An 18,617-nucleotide genomic window follows, 5' to 3' on the forward strand; every position below is an offset into this window, starting at 1 on the left:
TAATTAATTTCATGGTTACTCATCACAGAGTTGTTTGCCTAAGTTTTTCATTTTTAAAATATAAATCTATAGATTCCTGAAAAAAAGGACACGTGATCTTTCCCAGATTGAACCATTTTGCGTTTAAATTCCTTCACTGCCATTTGCCTCGGCCATACATGTAATAATCCACCGGTGCCGTAGGAGGCAGTATATTTAAATCGGCGACCACACGTCTACTCCACGGCAGCGGAGACGACGAAGTACAGTAAGAAGCTATGAAAGGTTATTCCATAGGTGAGTGTCCTGCAGCGTGTTAGGAAACGCGTAGTTAAGTTTTCATTCGATAAAAACTGTTTGTGCCACGTTTGATGGTCACGAAGCTCGGGCTGGGTCACGCTTAGGTTGAAGTAATGAGTCCACGAGCTCAGCGGAGAAAAGTAAAGGGCTAACGGCCCGTATCTGCGTCCGCTTGGCTTCAACTTTAACCTCAACATTGAGCGGAGACAGCAACCGGTAACAATTATGACATAAAAGTGTGTGAAAAGCAGGAGATGTATATAAAATGTGCCCGCTTTAGTGAGAACGTAACACATCCGAGGCCAGCAACGACCAAAGAACGTCCTTACTGAGTACTTCCGGAATAAACAAACGCATGTCGACTAAAATAGTAAAGCTTAACCATTGCTTTTAATCCGGTCAGTTAGTTCAAGAAGAAGCATTTGATCCTTTTCTTGTATTTATTAAACTAAAATAATTGAAATTAGTTTTTTTTTAGCCGAGCCTGAAATAAATTGATGCTTTTATTCTGAAGATTGCAGTAAATCCAGCTGATCTAAACTTAAGTTCAGCAGTTTAAAAAAGTGTGCGTAAAATTATGGATCAGGTGAGGAGGCAGATGTTCTGCTGTGTGAAGATGATAACACAACATATGCAGCCTGTCAGCCTCCCTAAACTTGTCATTATTCTAACTGAATTTGCAAAGATGATCCAAAACACACAAAAAATAAAGATGAATTCAAAGTGGTTCTATTTTTGTTTTCTAAATTTAATAGATGTTGTGATATCACATGATCATGAAGTGAAAAGACAGAAATCGTGAGTCCTGTTCTTGAACCGTGGCTCTTTATATTGAATCCATATTAATTAATTAACTAAACCTTTTCTTTTGTTGTTATTTTGACAATCTCCTCCTTCCTTTCAGTGACTGGGTGGAGCACAAACATGCAGAGTTTGGTGGTGCAAGCTCTTGCCATGAGGCAGCTTGGAAGGTTGAGCCCTCGCCACCTGCTAGCTACTGGATATGGTCTGAGGCAGACCGAATGGTGTCCCAGGACCATTCATACACGCCAGCTGTGCGGCTACTCGGTCTTCCCTGTGACACCTGGCTGTCACCGGCCTGCTTTCCGTGGAAGAGACGCTCTCAGGTGTTGGTCTGCTCATCATTTGAGGTTTAAAAGCAACAAGAAGAAAGGTGCTTCAAGTGCATATGATGAGGAGGAGGAAGATGAGGATGATAAAGACGCAGAGGACAGTGATTATGAAGATTCGGACCCAAATCTACCCAAGGACTATAAAGACATTGAGAAATATGTTCAGTCCTTCCGCTACGATGTCATTATAAAAGCTGGCCTGGATACGGCACGCAAGTGAGTCAGCATAAGAATCTAAGGCTGGGTGGGTGTTGATAAGTGATTAAGTTGCTGCTAAAGATAAACAGGATTTTGCCCTCTTTCCTCCATACTTCATAATCAAAACAGGAAATAAGGAAATGGCGTGGAGAATCAGTGCCAGGGTGCTCTCAGTGTGCCACAAGCTGTTCTAGTGGCACACTGTGAGCTCACCAAGAAACTTTGTTGTTTTTCCCTTTAACCACTGTAGCAGGTTCCCCATAGTATCCACAAAGAGGGGACGACTTTAGTTTTACACAGTTAAGTTTGCTTCATCGATTGCCCAGCAATTGAGCATTACTGCCACTGTGCTTCACTCTTTGTCTTCCTCCTTCTCCAGTCTCACAACTACTATATAAGAAAAGAGAATAATTGGCAGCCACACGCCAGGTGTGCCTCTCTCCCCAAACTGGTCCCCCAATCTCAACCATCCAGCTCCACCTTTCCCTCGTGCATCTGAGGCACAGACCATACCTCAATGCCACAATCGCATAGAAAGAAGGCACACACACAAAACTGCAAACAGTAGGGACTTCACAACATTTGTCACCATTATACCAGAGTCTAACGTGCTTCTGTCTTGTCACAGTAAAATTGAAGATGCGTTCTACAACAACAAGCTCAGATTTAACGGACAGAAACTCATCAAGAAAAGTAAAACGGTGAGTGCTGCTTGCTTACGACAGTGCACGAATTAGGTAATCCAGTGTTCCTCATATTTTGTTCTTTTCTCAGGTAAAACTCGGGGACACCCTGGACCTGGTCCTGTCAGAGAACCCAGAAACAAACACTGTTACATTGATGAGAGTTATCCTCAGAAGGGTTTTTACTGACCCTGGTAACACTGAAAAGCACAAAGTTGCCATAAGGCGCTGGAAATGTCTTGAGCTTCCCAGGGAGGAGGCCTTTAAACCTTGAATCTGCCTAAGACCGTACTGACTGTAATGCCATTGGCCTGTGAGGTCAACAGCACTGAGTGGCTCTCCAATGAGGTGGATGTAGAATGGATTACAAAAATGTTGTGCAGAGCTCACAACTCTCACTGTGTTTAAATGTGTACTTCTCCCTTCTATAGTGTGACACTCCCCCAATAAAGGTGCACTGTGAGGGTTTAGACTTCACCATTTGTGTCCTCGTGGATTTTTAAAAAAAATTATTTTGGAAAGCTGTGTGATGTTTTTCATGGTTTCAGAACTGAAACTGCCAACACTTAATATACAGGAATAAATAAATAACTTTAAATTTCTATTAAATATCCCCAAATATTAATAAGGAAATGTTATTGTATATAATATTATATACAATAGTTGTTCTTTTTTTATAAGCATGAGTAAGAAATAGGACCCCTTATTTGTACTTTTGGAGCTCTAATTTATTCTCTCTAACCTGAAAAAATGAGAACTAAAACTGTCTCATGCACATCTCAACATTAATTTAATGGAATAAAAGTGCAATTCATCTGATTCTCTTATGTTAATGATGGAACTAAGAGCTGGATGCCTGTGGCTCAGGAGATGGAGCACCACCTGTCGCCCACCAGTCAGAAGGTTGGTGGGCGATAAGTGGGCTGCAAATCAGTGTCCTGGGGCAATGTTGTGAACCCTAAATTGTCCCTGGTGCATCTGCATGTGATAGCACTTAAAGGTATAGAATAAAGCACTGTGTGAATGTGGCTTGCAGTAGAAAGTGCTTTTGAGTGCTAAGAGCAGAAATGCTCCATGTACCACCGTGTAGCCTGCTCAGTCCAAGACACTCAAGTCTATTAACTTATAAAGTTGACATTTTGCTAATGTTATTAATACAGCAAGTCTTTCTGACCAAAGCACTTAAAGTGCACACATTTAATAGCGCTCTCTCTCTCTCTCTCACACACACACACTGCTAATTTGTCTGCAGAACTTGTGTTGCTTTCAACCTTAAATCACATTTTTATCTATAAAAATCAGTCATCTGCTAACAGACTTAAACATGTCTCCAATGTCATGTGATTGGGTTGATTTTTCAAGTTGATAATCACCTTCAAGGGACCTCTTAGCCTAACGGGTAAGTGAAACCAGATAAAGAAAGGCTATGCTCTGTATGTTGAACTTGCTCTGGTGCGATTATGTAAAACATTGTGATTGTATGTCACATTTATAACTGTGGTTTTATTAGAAACTGGTTATCATGAGCCATTGTCATGTTAAATTATCTTTATAATATAAACTTCTATAAGAAGGCTTAACATAAGCACATAGTTATTAAAACAGTGGTGGCACGATGCTACATCAGTAACTGCGATGGAAATATATCACGTCCTTGTGATTTGATTTCTGTTCATAGAGCAAATGTGTGATCTATGCTGTTAGCTACTATCATTATTATTGTTATAAGGCTACAACATTTATCAACAGAGTATGTTAGAGAAGCTATGACATGTTTGGCTTATAAATAGGAGCGGTTGTAACTTTTATCGAACAATAATAAAGACTACATAAACTAGAACATCTACTGCTGTAGCCAAAAAGGTAAAATATGAGTAAGAATACTACTAAAGAAACTCGCAACAGCTTGGCTTCTTCCTACAGAGGACAGTGTGTAGAAGTTCAACAATGCGATTTCAGCTTATATACTGTGCAACTGTTTTTATGACAGAAAGTTTTGGGTAACTGCAGAGTACTGTAACTAGGACACAGTGCTTGACCTCTTGGCCTTTTTAAGAATGTCACACTTCTTGCGATTGGGGCGCCGGCAGCGTTCGTCAATGCTTGGCACACATTCGTAGTGCCACACCTCCTCCATCTTATCCACAGGATACACGGCTTCCACGTAGTGACGGATCAGTCTCAGTCGAACAGGGTCAAGCTGCTTCTTGTTGCAGGCGCCTGAATGGTTGTACTGCAGCCGCAGGTTCTCGTGGGTGAAGAGCTCGGGGAAGAGGCGCACCAGCAAGCGGGCAGCAAAGTTCCCAACAGAGAGAGACTGCTGGACAATTTCCCGTACCTCGGTATCAGAGAGTAGGTAGACGGAGGGAACAGGGAAATCTGGTTTGGACACAGTCAGCTCATCAAGGGGGATTTTGCAGAAGTCTTTGCTACTTTTCTCGGGAGGTAAAGAGGGAATATCTGGATCCTGTCTGCCGTTATCGGGATGGAGCTGGTTCAGCTGGCAGAGAAAGTCCTGCTCTGTCTCCTGACCGTACACTTTGCGCTGCTGCAGGTAGGATCTCCTCTGCTCCGTGTCACGTCTCCTGCACCGCTCGTCAAGTTTGCCAACAAATTCCAACATCCACACTCTGTCGTTCTTGGCCCGGGGGTAGACCAACTGCACGTAATGACGGATCAGGTTTACGCGAACGGGGTCGAGTTGCTTTTTCCCAAGAGAACCGCTACAGTTATACTGCTTTCTAGCGTTCTCGTAGGTAAAGAGCTCAGGAAACATGAGCACCAGCAGCCGAGAGGCAAAGTTCCCAACGGACAAGCTACATTCATAGTTGCTCTTGAGCTGTTCCCTGGACAGGATGTATTCCTGGGGAACAGTAAAGTCAGGCAGAGGAATCTCCAGATTGTCAAAATCTACAGGCGTGAGCAGCGACTTTTTAGACTTGCGACTGGGTCTTTCATATTCACTCACTTCTGGAACCTTGATAATTGAAACATCTTCAGGAAAACTGGCCAGTTCGTAGCCCTCCTCATTGATGTTGTCCGGTTCACTCCCGTTGCCATTACTGTGAGGACCCTCAAGTGCGTCTTCCATATGCTGAATGCACACCTGCAGCCAGCTGTCCTCAGGCACATCAGGGAAATTCGCTTCCATATACTTTCTAATTATGTCCATCTTGTCAGAGTCGAGAATTAGCTGTCCCACACTACTAAAATTGCCACAGTCTTCTGGTATTTTCCCCTCTTCAAAAACTTCAGGGAAGAGACGGTGAATTAGGAAAACAACAAAGTCTTCTGGGGAGGAGAACTCATCCAACTCCTCTGTGGCTTGTGTACCAAACCCGACACCTGAACCAGCCAGGCTGCCCTGTTGGTGATCTAGAGATATGTGCTCCTCCTGACCCTGTTCATTAATGAAACGAAAGGTTTGAGGCTGCTCAGCTTTTACGCCACCAGCTGTGCCCGCCTGCTTCCTGAGCAGCCGGGCACTTTCCATGTCCCTCTGCGCCCAGAAGCGATTAAAAAAGTCATTAATCTGGAGGAGGCACTCTTCCTGCCACACGCTGTTGTTTTTAACCGTGGGGTAGCACACCTCGACATAGTTTCGAATAAGCTGCAGATGTAAAGACTCCAGCGTTCTCTTGCTCGCCATGCAGTCGTGAGAGCACTCCCTTGCTTTGAACAGCTCCGGGAACAGATGCACAAGCAGTCGACAGCCCAGTTCCCCAGCACTTGACGTCTGCTCCATCAGCTGATTCAATTCATCGCTGGTTAGCAAATACTCGGGGGGAGGCTGGAACTCTGTCACCATCTCAGCCGGTTTGATCTGCTTCTTTATCCTCATGACTTCCAGCGTCAGCAAGTCCACTTTACTGTGCAGCTGCGTCATGCTTGAATTCAGAGTGTTGAGAATGAAAAACATTTTCTCAATCAGTGGATAAAGGCTGGAGTCCGCTGTGGAAGCTTGGCCTAAAGTGTCTGTGGAGGGGATGGGCTCTGCTGGGCCATTTTGCTCTGGATTTTGGAGCTTGGATGAGAGCATATTGTTGAGCTGATTCAAGCTGCCAAGACTTGCCTGCTGCTCCAGATTCGGGGTGGTCCTCTTCTCCGAGATTCGGTGGGAGATGCTGAAGAGAGGCTTTCTATAGGAGACTCTAGATTTCTCCTGGATGCAGTCTCTCTTCTCTCCGGTTGTGGTGAGGCAAAGAGGTTCAATCCTGCTGCTCTCGTCTATCAAGTGCCGCCTCATCTAGACACAATAAATGTCAGTCAAGGATGTGTAATAACATATAAGGTATTGTTTTAATCACGAGTTGATCTTCATTTACCTCACTAGACACCCTGACTCTCTTGCTGCTAGTGGACTGGTCTGTTTCAGGTCCCATCTCTGCAGATGACCGTTTCCCAGCCTCGGCAGCTCCAGAAGATCCCCCTCCATGTACCTGAGGTTGTTCACTAATAGCAATGTCCTCTGTCTCCTCCTTACAATCTTGGACATGCTTGTGTTCTGCAAAATAATGCAGAATTTATTTTACTGCATACACTACAAAAATAAACCAAAACATACTTTGTTAATCTGTGAATTTTTATTGCTGTAGCTGCAAAGACAACAATGCAGAACTTGCCTTTTTCAAGCATTGCTTCATCTGAGATTTCCCCATGCTCACGGGAATTCATAGCCTAGATAAAAAATTCAGAAAGTTACTTAATATGCACACACTTAATACATCAATGGGAACAATGTGACAGTAATGTGTGTAATACACATATTCTTAGGTTTGGATAAATTACACGGAAAGGTTATTAACGCTAAAATTAGCTAATGTACCTGTCCAACTGTTGTTCATATCTTCTCTTTACAATTAGCAACCAATCAGATAAAAGTGTGCTAAAAGAGACAGGAAGATCTAAGGACAATTGTAGCTTTGCAGATGAGTAAATTGCACTGTACGATTGTTTAAACAATTTACTCATATGGGTTATCACTTTGCAAAGTCTGGAAGAAGACCCAAACTGTCATCCACAGATGAGAGAAAATTGGTCTGGATGTTCAGGAACAACCCGGGAAACACTGATGCTTAAGCCTGCCATGAACTGCAAACACTAGCAACACTATCTACAGTGAAGCCACACGGACCGAGAGGGTGCTGAACAAGAAAGAAGCTCCAAAAACAGACACCTTCAAGCTTGACTGTAACTTGCAGCTGCCCAAAATATCTTCTGGAGAAAAAGTTTAATGATCCGACGAGACAAAGATTGAGCTATTTGGTCACAATGATAAGAGGTATGTTTGCAGGAGTAAAGGTGAGGCTTTCAAACCTAAGAGCACTGTACTAAATGTCAATTGGTGGTGATAGCATCATGCTGTGGGGCTGTTGTCCTGCCAGTGATACAGGTATTTCATTGAATTACAAAGTGGATGGAATAATGAAAGAGGAGGACCATCTTCCAAATTCTTCAACTTCACATTTGTGTAATGAAAATCTTTGGATTGTGCTTCAAAGCTCGGTCCATGCCAGGAAACCAGTCTAAATGACCTCTACCGATCCCGCCAAAAAGACCAGTCAAATATGCAAAACCAGAACAAAACTATGCCAGACGCATATTAGTAGTGGTGTTTTTATATATTAGAGTCTGTATATGTATACTTTTTTGTTTTGTGGGATACCATTCAAATAAATTCGAAGAGTTCAAAGAAATACTTGAAAGCCCAAAATTATCACGACATTCATGCCCATGACTGGCTCTAAACTAAAGAGCAAAACCACTAAACCACTGGCTCTGTCATTAATCTGCCCATTGCAGATCTTCAGTATGTTTTGTTAAATTTAAGAAAGCACCAGAAATGCTTTTGATGCACCTAAGCCATTTACAAGCTCCCTGAAAAGTTATCATCACAAAATTGTTTTAAATACTTCAAACTCTATCTGGATGGTAAAATCCTTTAAGCTCCCTGTGGAGAAAATTAAAACAGAGGTGGTCCACGTTAGAAGAGAGCAATATTAAATGTAGTCTACTACAATGGACACTTGGTTACCTCTGCGGTTTTCTTACATGTAAACACAATGCTCTATAACTGGAGTAATTAACTATCTGTAACCATTCTTGCACATGCTTCTTTTTTAAAAATAAAAGATTTAATGATGATTTTTTTGAGCTGTGAATCATGCAAAACTATGCTAGTGGAGTCAAAGACTACAAACATGACGCCTAAAATGAGCTTGATGATTACTACTTTGATAACTGCTTTATAAACTACTGCTTTTAGTTAAAATACATACATGTTGTGGCTGGCGTATCACCCTTATAGCAAACACCATGTGACCGGTTGCAGCCTCGTAGCTAATCACACACACACACACACACACACACACACACCTCTGGGTTTGCCTGAGTATTTTATCCCAGGCTCGTGAGGCTGATATAAACGCGTAGTTAATGCCCGCACAGCTCTGACCCCCCTGTTACCTAAAGTCAGCCCGTTTTAGGTGCATGCCTCCATACAGAGTTCCCTCCCAGCTCCCCTCCAGCGTTCATAACCCGCTACTTCCTCATTCTTCCGCCCATGAACCCTTGAACCACAACACGAGCCGAAGCCGCCGTGTGGACCGAACTCTTCTACAAACTTGGTGTTTTTCAGAAACACTGCGCGTCTTTACGCTTCGTTTCTATAACACCGCCACAATTTGTTTGTGAATTTTAATGACGCGGCAACGTTTGCGTGGACGACTGCCTGCCTTACTGCCCCCACCTTCCCTCCTACCCCCGTCCTATTCCTCCTCCTGTGTCCCGACTCTCGCTAAATTAACCGAAAACCCGCGTGACCAGCGGTTTGAGCTCACCTTCACTAGTCCATGCCTCCCCCCGGGACCGTCAGTGACATGTCCGCGGACTATCACGGCAGTTTGTTCCGCAGGTAATAAAAGAAGGTAATTCTTCTTGTTGGTGTTTTTTTTTCTCGCTCGGCTCCTGTGCTTTCTCGCGTGACGTGACGGGCGCGCGCCTGCTGTGTCACTTCCGCACAGCTGTGGAAGAAGAGACGGGTGAAAAAAAAAAGAAAAAGGACCACAGTTACAGTTTTACATTGTAAATGCACAGGGCTGCCGTTACACTCTTTGACTTGTATTTAACTGAGAGTCCTCCAGCTAAAGAAGGGTTTGAATAAATAACCGAATAATAAAAAAATAATCCTCAACATGCTGAGCAGCTGTTAGCCCACGCGAAGGACACAATCACGAAACGTTATAAAACATATCCCATGAATTAACACACACACACACACACACACACACACACACACTGGACACTTTTATTCAACTGCTCTGAACTCATATTAGTTATAATAGTTTATAATATAATATTAGTTTTGCATTTTCTAAATAGTTTTTATTTTTCATTCATTTAAATTTTTTGTTTATACTTCAGTATAGTTTCAGTTTTGTTTCAGTTTTATTATTATTTTTTATTATTATTACTGTACGGAGGACATATGGCAGAGGGAAGATTTAGGAAAATGAGTACATACTTACAATAAAAACACAAGTTTTTAAAGGCAGTTGTCTTGTGGAAGAAATATGCTCATTTTGCAAAATTGTTTTTGCATCTAACTTAACTTTTTAATTTAGTTTTAGTTAATTATAATAACCTTGCTAACCAGCTAATCACATAGCAGGAACTGAGTGCATTTAGACATGTAAACATGCTCAAAATGACCTACTGGAGTTCAAGCAGAGCTTGAATATGACATGGACTAGTCTGAATACTGGGATCTTCATACACAAGCATCTCCAGGGTTTCAGGAGAATGGTCTGAAAAAAGAGAAAATTGGTGTATGAAAACAAGGGATCCATCCTGACTTATTTCAAAGGCCCAGGCTGTAAGCACATACAAGAGTTTAAAAGAAATACAATCTATACAATAAATACATTAAGTCATATCAAAAAAGCCACAAATACAGCAAAGTACAAGACCGAGGCTGTAGTACAATGAAGCATGAGAAAAAAGCTGCAGATTATTAATTAGAGCAGTACTGATTCTTCTTTTAAAGGGAATCAGTTTAATTAAGTAAGAAATACTACAAGTTGAGCTCCTACATAGAAAGCTCTTGAGTTTTCTATTTCTCAAGAGGACAATGATCACCGAGAGAGACTAATTATATAAGCACTTATAAATACATTTAAGACGAGCAAATGTAATAAAATTATAGAACCTGGCACATGTAAATTCTGAAGTGCATGGAAACAATGTGTCTCATCAGCTTCCTCTCCAGAATGTTGATTGCATGATTGTATATCATCATAAGAGGCTTGATTGTTGTAGATGCAGCTTGTGACCGAGAGGTTAGACGATAACTTAAAACGTTTAAAAAAATAAAATAAATCACAGCATGCACACAACCCTTTCTTTTATTTAAAAAAATACTTGTGAAGGCATGATTTGAAATATCCAGTTTGTAATAGCAAAGAATCCTTCAAATAGATCCTGCATCCAGAGCTGGATCAATTTATTATACAAATCTTTTCATCCAGACCAAAAAAACAACAACAAAAAAACAAGACCGAAAGAGTAAATGAGGGGTTATTGTCAGCACCACTTTGGCCACTAACAGCATTATTTGTCTGTTTCATCTTAACATAGGCTGCTTGCTCTCAGGAACCCTTCTGTTAAAGTAGTTTATTTTACTTACTGAGATTTTTTTTTTAGATTTTTTGTGTATTTTACACTTTTGCCAAACAACAATTTTTAATGCAGGACTTTTTTGAGTAATTTTTTTTTAAAGCCGACTGTTTCTCCTCATTAGAACAAATTATCAGCACGGCATCTCTGTGTCACTGTTAAATAACATGTGAGCACATTCTGTGATAAAGGCTGCAGCTAGCAAGAGAAGTCATGTTGTATTCAACTGTATGTTGTGGTGTCTCTTCAGTATTTTTATATTCTGTTCATAGATACATTTATTGTTCTATTCTATATTGTTCTATAGGTCAATACAAGATTTACTATTTTCATCTATCTATCTATCTATCTATCTATCTATCTATCTATCTATCTATCTATCTATCTATCTATCTATCTATCTATCCTAATGTAACTAATCCTATATTATACTAGGGAGGGATGGTTATAGGCCTAATACTTCCTGTGTATTTGCAGTTCCTTAAGTAACTGCCATATTGTTTTGCTAGCTATCAAAATTACTTTATGTTTAGTTCTAAAAACCTTGCCACCCATGCAGGCAGCAGGATCTCTGTGAAAATAAAACTACAGAGCCAACATCATGTGGACAAGATCGCCCTCAAGTGGAAAAAAGCAGCAAAACCACGTGAATCCGCTCTGTGTGTAAAACAGGGGGACAACGTCATTGTTTAAATTAACATTACATTGTGTCGATGATACGGTTGCTTTCTCCTCCAAATATACTGATTTGTCTTGCTTAGTCCTCCAACTTTCTTTTAAACGATTGCTGACTGTCATCTTGTGTACTCACTCTGTTTAATACCCGTTGACCTCTGATGGCTGCCATCATTCTGCATGTGATATGCACTGTGGCTTAACAATGTATGCTGGGTACACTTATGATGTCATGGAGTATACACAATATTAAAGAAATAGTGCATTATGCTGTTATTGGTTGTAATTTCCAGACAGAGAAAATGAGAAAAGCAATATCAATCTCTATGGCTTCTAAAAGAGCAGCTGGTTACAAGAAACAACTAAAACCAAAGGCCCAGCCTACAATTTTCCACCACATGAAGTATAAATGTCCTCAGACAGAGAGTGAAAATGTAAGAAATGTGAAAGGTGAGGAGTATCAGATGCTCTCATGCCAGACAGAAAACCATCCCTCCCTAAAAGTGAACCACCTGTTAGATTGATGTAGGAAGCAACAATGTGCTCAGCAGTCTTTAAGCGTTCAGTGTTCTCTAAGTAAGATGATGAAGCTGCTCAGACCTATCAGATGCAGTCGTAGATGTGTGGCCAGCAGATCTGCACAGCGTGTAATTATGCACCATGTTTACGCGTGTGAACAGGAAATGTATTTGGACAAAAAGTGGAGTAGCACTACATGATTATAGTGGATGCTGAAACTACCGTTAGAGGAATATATTTACCCATGAAACGATAATTCGATCCACATGCTGAGCTCTTCACAACAAACTCTCTGCTTCTCAGTTGGCACAGAGAAGAAGTCACGCCAACAAGTTTGCCCCACTTTTTGCCTCTGTGATCAGCTTCATTCTGAGCCACTGTTTGAAAAATGTCCCATGGTTTTTGTTTTTTTCCCCCCTTGGTTTTGTTTCACTCAGATTCAAGCTGAAAATGATGGAAATGCTCCCAGCTCATTGTATATAGTGTATTATCTCACTTTTTTCATTGATTGTACTTAATTGTATTTTTGTATTTCTTTCATATATCTGTACCTGAGCAGAGGTGACGCAAAAATTTCCCCGTTGTGGGATCAATAAAGTCTTATCTTATCTCTTATCTTATCTTAAAAAGCTTGAGTGGGTGCGTCATTGCATTCATTTAGCATCACTATCCAGACTGAATTCAGTCATAACCAGAAACTCTTTTTGCACACAAGAGAAAGGGCAAATTTTATAAAAAACAAAAGCAATTCAATTCAGTTCAGTTTACATAATGCCAAATCACAAAAGTTGCCTCAAAGTACTTTTTATTGTAAGGTAAAGACCCTACAACAATACTGAGAAAACCCCAACAGTCAAATGATTCCCTCTGAGCAAGCACTTGGTGACAATGGGAAGGAAAAACTCCCTTTTAACAGAAAAGAACCTCGGAGAAAGAAGAAACCAGGAACAGGGAGGCGGCAGTTATCTGCAGTTGAAAGTCGGGTGGTTATGTTACGGTTAGAGATCGCTAGGTCTACTGTAGAGCTAACACAGTGACAGACAGCCATTCACATTTACACCTATAACCAATTTAGGGTCACCACTTAACCCACTGTGCGTGTCTTTAGATTGTTGGCGGGAGACTGATTAACCCAGCCAAACTACACTGTAGAGATGGCCTACTTGAAAAGAGAACTGATGTATGAGAACAAAATGCTGTGGTATCTAAAATACCGTTTTGCCTCATTCACTCTGTCTACCAATGAAATTCCAACAACAGTTTGTCCATCAGTAATAACAGAATCAAATGAAGGCCTGGGTTTAAGATTGCAAGGTCAAAACTGCAGAGAAATATTTGTAACACAGAGCTGGTGGCAGCAGAAAGAAACTGTGGGAAATGATTAATAAGAGAGGGAAGACAAATGGAGGTATGCCATATTGTTGCAATCAGGAGAAGATTTTGATTTGTAACGGGCAGAAGCTGTTAAGCAGCACTGGCTTCCTCAGAAGTCACTCAGAGATGAACAGAAGACCTCACATAATTCTATCTTAATCATCGGCTCTTTCATGCACACAGTGGCACACAATGTTCTGTCCTCAGCCACAAATATGTCGATACCGAGATGATATAACAAGACAACGTGTGGCTGGTGTGGTTCTCATTATTCGACTAATGAGCTGTCTCCTTGGCAGTCTGATCTGTCAGCCAATGAAGCGAGTAGGCCCTGTGCAGGGGGAAGAGCACAGCCCAGGGTCAGCCAGGCGGCGGCTTGCGACGAGGGGCCGGCGTGCGGCACTTAACACGGGGAAGAGCTCGTTAAAGTGTCATTTTTGGTCAATATGCTCGTCTGTGTGGAAGAGGCCAATCAGCCATACTGTTCCCATCTCAGGAGAATGACTTTCATCCATCACCGTCAGCTATATGATGATATTAGCAGGTGTTTACTGATAGCCCATTCAGAGGAAGACAAATGGAGATTCTAACATCCTTCCACGCTTACATTCACTCAGTCATTTTACATTCAGGCTCACTCGTAATAGGGTCACATAGAATCAATCCTGGTGTGGATAAAGAAGGGAGGCAGGGAAATATTAGGTCACAATCACTGGTGTGTAGCCAGAGACTTTGACATCTATGTCTTTGAAATTGAACCCCGTACTTAGAAACATGGAGACCAAATAAAGCCAAAAAGCTTGAAATATTTATGTCATTTTTATAGTGTAAACACCTACATTCATCAGCAGTATGAAGTGTGCACAAGTATTGGGTGTTATGTTACTCTCCTTAACATCAGGCTACTTTTTCACTGTAACAAGTGTTAGTTTTCCATTTAAAGCAATTAGTTATTTCTTCCTTTTATGGTAAAAGAGAGAAACCCAGGAGATATTTATAGCGTTTCTGTCTCCAGCTTGCTTGCAGCCATGGACAACCTGTTGTTGTCAGTCAAGTTCAATTCAATTCAATTCAATTGTATTTATATAGCGCCAAATCACAACATAAGTCGCCTCAAGGCGCTTCATAGATACAGAGAAAAACCCAACAATCATATGACCCCCTATGAGCAAGCACTTTGGCGACAGTGGGAAGGAAAAACTCCCTTTTAACAGGAAGAAACCTCCAGCAGAACCAGGCTCAGGGAGGGGCGGGGCCATCTGCTGCGACCGGTTGGGGTGAGAGAAGGAAGACAGGATAAAAGACATGCTGTGGAAGGTTGTTAAGGTTGTTAATTTTTGCTGTGAAGATTTTGAGGATTTTAACACCTGGGTTTATTGAGACTGATTCAATTTACAGTCAACATAAAATAGGCGTTTGAAGAACTGCAGTTTTTGGCACTTCTGCAATGGCTTCATGGCTTTTAGTTCATCTAAATCTGCTGATTTTAGGGCCACTTTTAATCCTTTTTGTGGCACCGATTTGAAAAGACGTCTGAACCCTTGCTCTGAGATTTCCATCTATATAGACCAGACAGTATTACATGTGTTACAGCTTTGTTGACAGGCTCTTCCTAAATGCACATCTCTGACTTCACGCCACCGTAAAGGTAACGGAGTCTTAATGTGCTATTAGATGATGGCTACACTGTGTTCATGACGGGATAGAGATGGTCAGTAACAATACTCAGGTAGGCTGTGGTGAAAACTGGCAAAAAAACAAAAACAAAAAAAAACCCCTTCGAAACATTCGTTGAAGTATTGAAATATAGTACATTTGGAAAAAAAACCCTGAGCTTATTGTACTGAAAACCTTTGAAACATGGTGTCTAAGCAGATATTTACTCTGGATGTCTTTAACCTGGCCTCTGGTAACACTGTCATTTATGACCAGGCTATGTCCTTCAACACTACATTAAACAAATGTGCTGGACTGCTTTCTTTCATCTGAGGAATAAAAATGAGAAACATCCTGTTTCAGTGTGAGGTTGGAAACTAGTCCACACATTCGTTATTTCTAGGCTGGACTATTGCAATCCTTTATTATCTCCCTGAAAAGCTTCTAGTTGATTCAAAAATGGTGCAGCAAGAGTGCTAAGAGGCAAGTAGAGCAAATTATAGGACTTTATTTTAAAGATCATTTGATCCTTTGGATCGGCTTATTAGACATACGTTTTAATAAACAGCTATCAGGTGTAATTATTAAATTTATGTATCAGAATTTAGAAACTAATTTCCACTTTAGGCCTAATGAAGATTTTTTTATGGTCAAACTCATGAATGTACAAAGCTTTTATCGTTTTTATTAATAGGCAATGAAGCTTGTGAATTCATGACAATCAAGAATTCATTATTGTTTAAAAATGAATTAACAAGAAATTAATGTATGTTATGTACAATAGCCCAAATCATTAAAATCCAACTGAGAACAACTAAGATCAAAGAAAGAATGACCAAACCTAAAACAGCTGCTACTACACTTCCCAAGATGCATTGTTGGCTGCATCTTTAAGTAGGCCCTCACTGGTAAATACCCTAATCTTCCAAACTCTCCAGACTTGGTTTGTCACACAAGGATTCCCTTAAATGTTTAAAGGCTCCCCCACAGCTATAGCTGATGTGTTTCCCCCCACAGGCTTGAATAATAATCCTCATTATAAGTAAACTGATCTTCACGTGTAAAGCAAACTCAGTTAAAAGTGTGGACGTGTGGATGTGAGAGTGTATGGTTCTCTGTATCTCTGTGATGAACTGGCAGGCTGTCCGGTCTGTGCCACGCCTCTCGTCCTGTGGTAAATGAGGCTCCAGCCTCCTGCAACCTTGAACTAAGTGATTAAGAAAATGGATGGACGGACGGTAAGAGACAGGTTCTCTTCATCAAGTCAATGGAATTGCCTTCCCATTAAAAAAATACTGCATTTTTTTTCCCACAACAACAACTGGTTGTTGTTGTGTTGTTGTAGTCTTTTAAAAATATATTTATTCTGTTATGTTTATATTTATTAAATATATTCTATCAAATTCTGACCCTACCATCTGAAAGTGGGTTTGGTTCATCTCCTGTTCTTCTAAAATGTGTAATAATGTATCCATCTAGCTTACTTTGGAGATATCAGCTATAGAAATATCTGCCATTCTTTGAATATAATGGAAATATAACGAAAAGTGCTTTTGGAAATCAAAGCACAAGGACCAATCCATCACTTTTAATCTTTTATAAAGTACAGTGAATGCAGTAATGAATAATTAACCATTAATAAGGCATTTATATGTAATAGTAGGCCTCATAATTCAGTGTTGTAATTTGAAAGTTAATTTTCTCCTGTCTTCTTGTGGCTGTAAATACTTTCCCTTCTGTTAGATTGACTCCCTCCTCCTGTTTAATTTCAGCTGTTTGATCACTTTGATCTTTCCATCAGCCAATAAAGATGCTTATGTCAACGTGCTGCATTTGAGCCTTCGCTCCAGCAATTCCTAATACTCCTAGGAATTGACAATAAAGTTGTATTTCTTTTAACACTGCAAATCAGGGAATTTCTAATTTAACATTTATATCATGTTTTAATTATTGAATTTGGCACTTAAAAAAATCCAGAAATATGTTTTCAGACAACCGTAGATCTAACAGTCACCGTTCCCAGCTTCCACAGCAGTGTTCCAGTGTTTGAGTGTGTAATGGAAATTTGTTGGGCTGCGCTGACCTGCTCTCTCCACTGGACTCTGCTGTAATTACACCACTCGTCGCCTGGGCTGGGCACACTAAGGCCTCTCTTTCACACTTCATGTTTTGGATGTAAACTTATAGCCTTGCCAAGTCTTCCTTTTCATGAAACCCAAGACTCCCAAACTGGAAACTGTAAGCAAACACAGCGTCAAGTTGCTGCAGTGCAGGATAGAAACTTGACAAAAGCCCCTCACCTTCCTCATTCTGCTCTTTGTTTGGGCTACGAGGTATCAGAAAGATTAATACTGGCAGCAACAATGTTGTCAGGGAAGGAAAAATGCTATGATTTCTGTTCGGCATTAAACATTCAGCTTTACCACTGAAAAAAAACTTCACCCATCAAGTCTTCTTCTGCTGTGCTTGGCTGATTTCTGCTGGGAATGTCTATGCAACAGTTTCATTGCTTAGGCCAGACCTCATCCTCTGAAATAAAGTTTTGTTTAGCAACTATATTTGTCATTCTGGCAGTGCCATGGCCTCTCTCCTTGTTTGGTCCTTTTAACTTTCCGTGTAACTTTCCTCATGTCTCCTCACGGCGAGGATAAATATTTCATGAAGTGCCTGAGGCTTTCCCTGGCACATGCAGTACCTCTCTGTACGCAGGAAACCCAGGCAGCGGAAACCAAAACAGACGAGGAAGTGGACGAACAACCCAGCAACAGAAATGGGCTTGTTTTTCAAACAGTTCGCTCCACATCACCTCCTCTTGCACTTCAACCCCACCTTCTTCTTTTATATCCTATCATCTCCTATTCCCTGCTCCTCATCCACCACTCTGCTTCTTCTTCCTCACCTCAGGTCCCTTTCCCCACCAGTGCTACTCTGGTTTCAAAGCCGTTACTATCTGAAGTTTGGGATCAAATAATTACAACCAACATGTAAGCTCTAAAAAACACCACCACTCCCAGCAGGTAACCTTCGAATGTAGTTTTCTTCCCCCCACTCTAAATAGCTCACAGGTTTTTCAGATTAGACAGGACTAAATAACCATTTTCTCACTGATCACGCTGCTGTGTTGGAGTTTTTTTTTTTCTTTAGGGAACCATCAAAGACTTTAGACTAGAAGCTCAGTGAGACTGTGTTTAAACACACTGGCGTGATGTTTACTATGTTCATATCACTGTCACCAAAACTGAGGAGCTGAAGTGTAAAAGCCAAAGGGTCCTAAAGGACATTTACAAATTCATCCTCCACAGTTATTCCCACAAAAAAACAAACAAAACAAAACTATTTTGTCTAAATTATTCATTAATTAATTTGAATGTTTTAGTTTTTGTTAGCAGAAGTAGAAAATTTGCAACATAATTATAAAACTTTGTTA

General features: G+C 40.8%; 2 protein-coding genes across 3 annotated transcripts; one reads left to right on the plus strand and one right to left on the minus strand.

Annotated features, from left to right (window-relative positions):
* Positions 1 to 151: 151 nt before the first annotated feature.
* Positions 152 to 2,770, plus strand: mtres1 (mitochondrial transcription rescue factor 1). Of its 2 annotated transcripts, none has more exons than XM_013912313.1 (4): positions 152 to 276; positions 1,184 to 1,628; positions 2,239 to 2,311; positions 2,385 to 2,770. In XM_013912313.1, exons 1-4 carry the CDS (start codon positions 258 to 260, stop codon positions 2,565 to 2,567), a joined length of 720 nt encoding a protein of 239 aa, XP_013767767.1. In that variant the 5' UTR covers positions 152 to 257; the 3' UTR covers positions 2,568 to 2,770. The 2 variants fall into 2 exon arrangements, with proteins under 2 accessions (XP_013767767.1, XP_013767768.1); XM_013912314.1 differs by lacking the exon at positions 152 to 276 and adding an exon at positions 283 to 495.
* Positions 2,771 to 2,824: 54 nt separating this feature from the next.
* bend3 (BEN domain containing 3) lies at positions 2,825 to 9,306 on the minus strand. The gene is made up of 4 exons (XM_005738738.2): positions 9,133 to 9,306; positions 6,916 to 6,970; positions 6,619 to 6,797; positions 2,825 to 6,539 (listed from the first exon to the last, which is right to left on the minus strand). Exons 2-4 carry the CDS (start codon positions 6,965 to 6,967, stop codon positions 4,314 to 4,316), a joined length of 2,457 nt encoding a protein of 818 aa, XP_005738795.1. The 5' UTR covers positions 6,968 to 6,970; positions 9,133 to 9,306; the 3' UTR covers positions 2,825 to 4,313.
* Between the last annotated feature and the right edge of the window lie 9,311 nt (positions 9,307 to 18,617).

This window comes from Pundamilia nyererei, unplaced genomic scaffold (assembly GCF_000239375.1).
Source record: "Pundamilia nyererei isolate P.nyererei 1_Seehausen unplaced genomic scaffold, PunNye1.0 scaffold00086, whole genome shotgun sequence".
Classification (NCBI taxonomy): domain Eukaryota; kingdom Metazoa; phylum Chordata; class Actinopteri; order Cichliformes; family Cichlidae; genus Pundamilia; species Pundamilia nyererei.

Coding starts and splice junctions, on each gene's coding strand:
- mtres1 (XM_013912313.1), top strand. Junction 1,629..2,238: donor GGCCTGGATACGGCACGCAA/GTGAGTCAGCAT, acceptor GTCTTGTCACAG/TAAAATTGAAGATGCGTTCT. Junction 2,312..2,384: donor TCATCAAGAAAAGTAAAACG/GTGAGTGCTGCT, acceptor TTCTTTTCTCAG/GTAAAACTCGGGGACACCCT.
- bend3 (XM_005738738.2), bottom strand. CDS start 6,967: ATGAATTCCCGTGAGCATGGGGAAATCTCAGATGAAGCAATGCTTGAA. Junction 6,798..6,915: donor TGAAGCAATGCTTGAAAAAG/GCAAGTTCTGCA, acceptor ATTATTTTGCAG/AACACAAGCATGTCCAAGAT. Junction 6,540..6,618: donor GAGTCAGGGTGTCTAGTGAG/GTAAATGAAGAT, acceptor TATTGTGTCTAG/ATGAGGCGGCACTTGATAGA.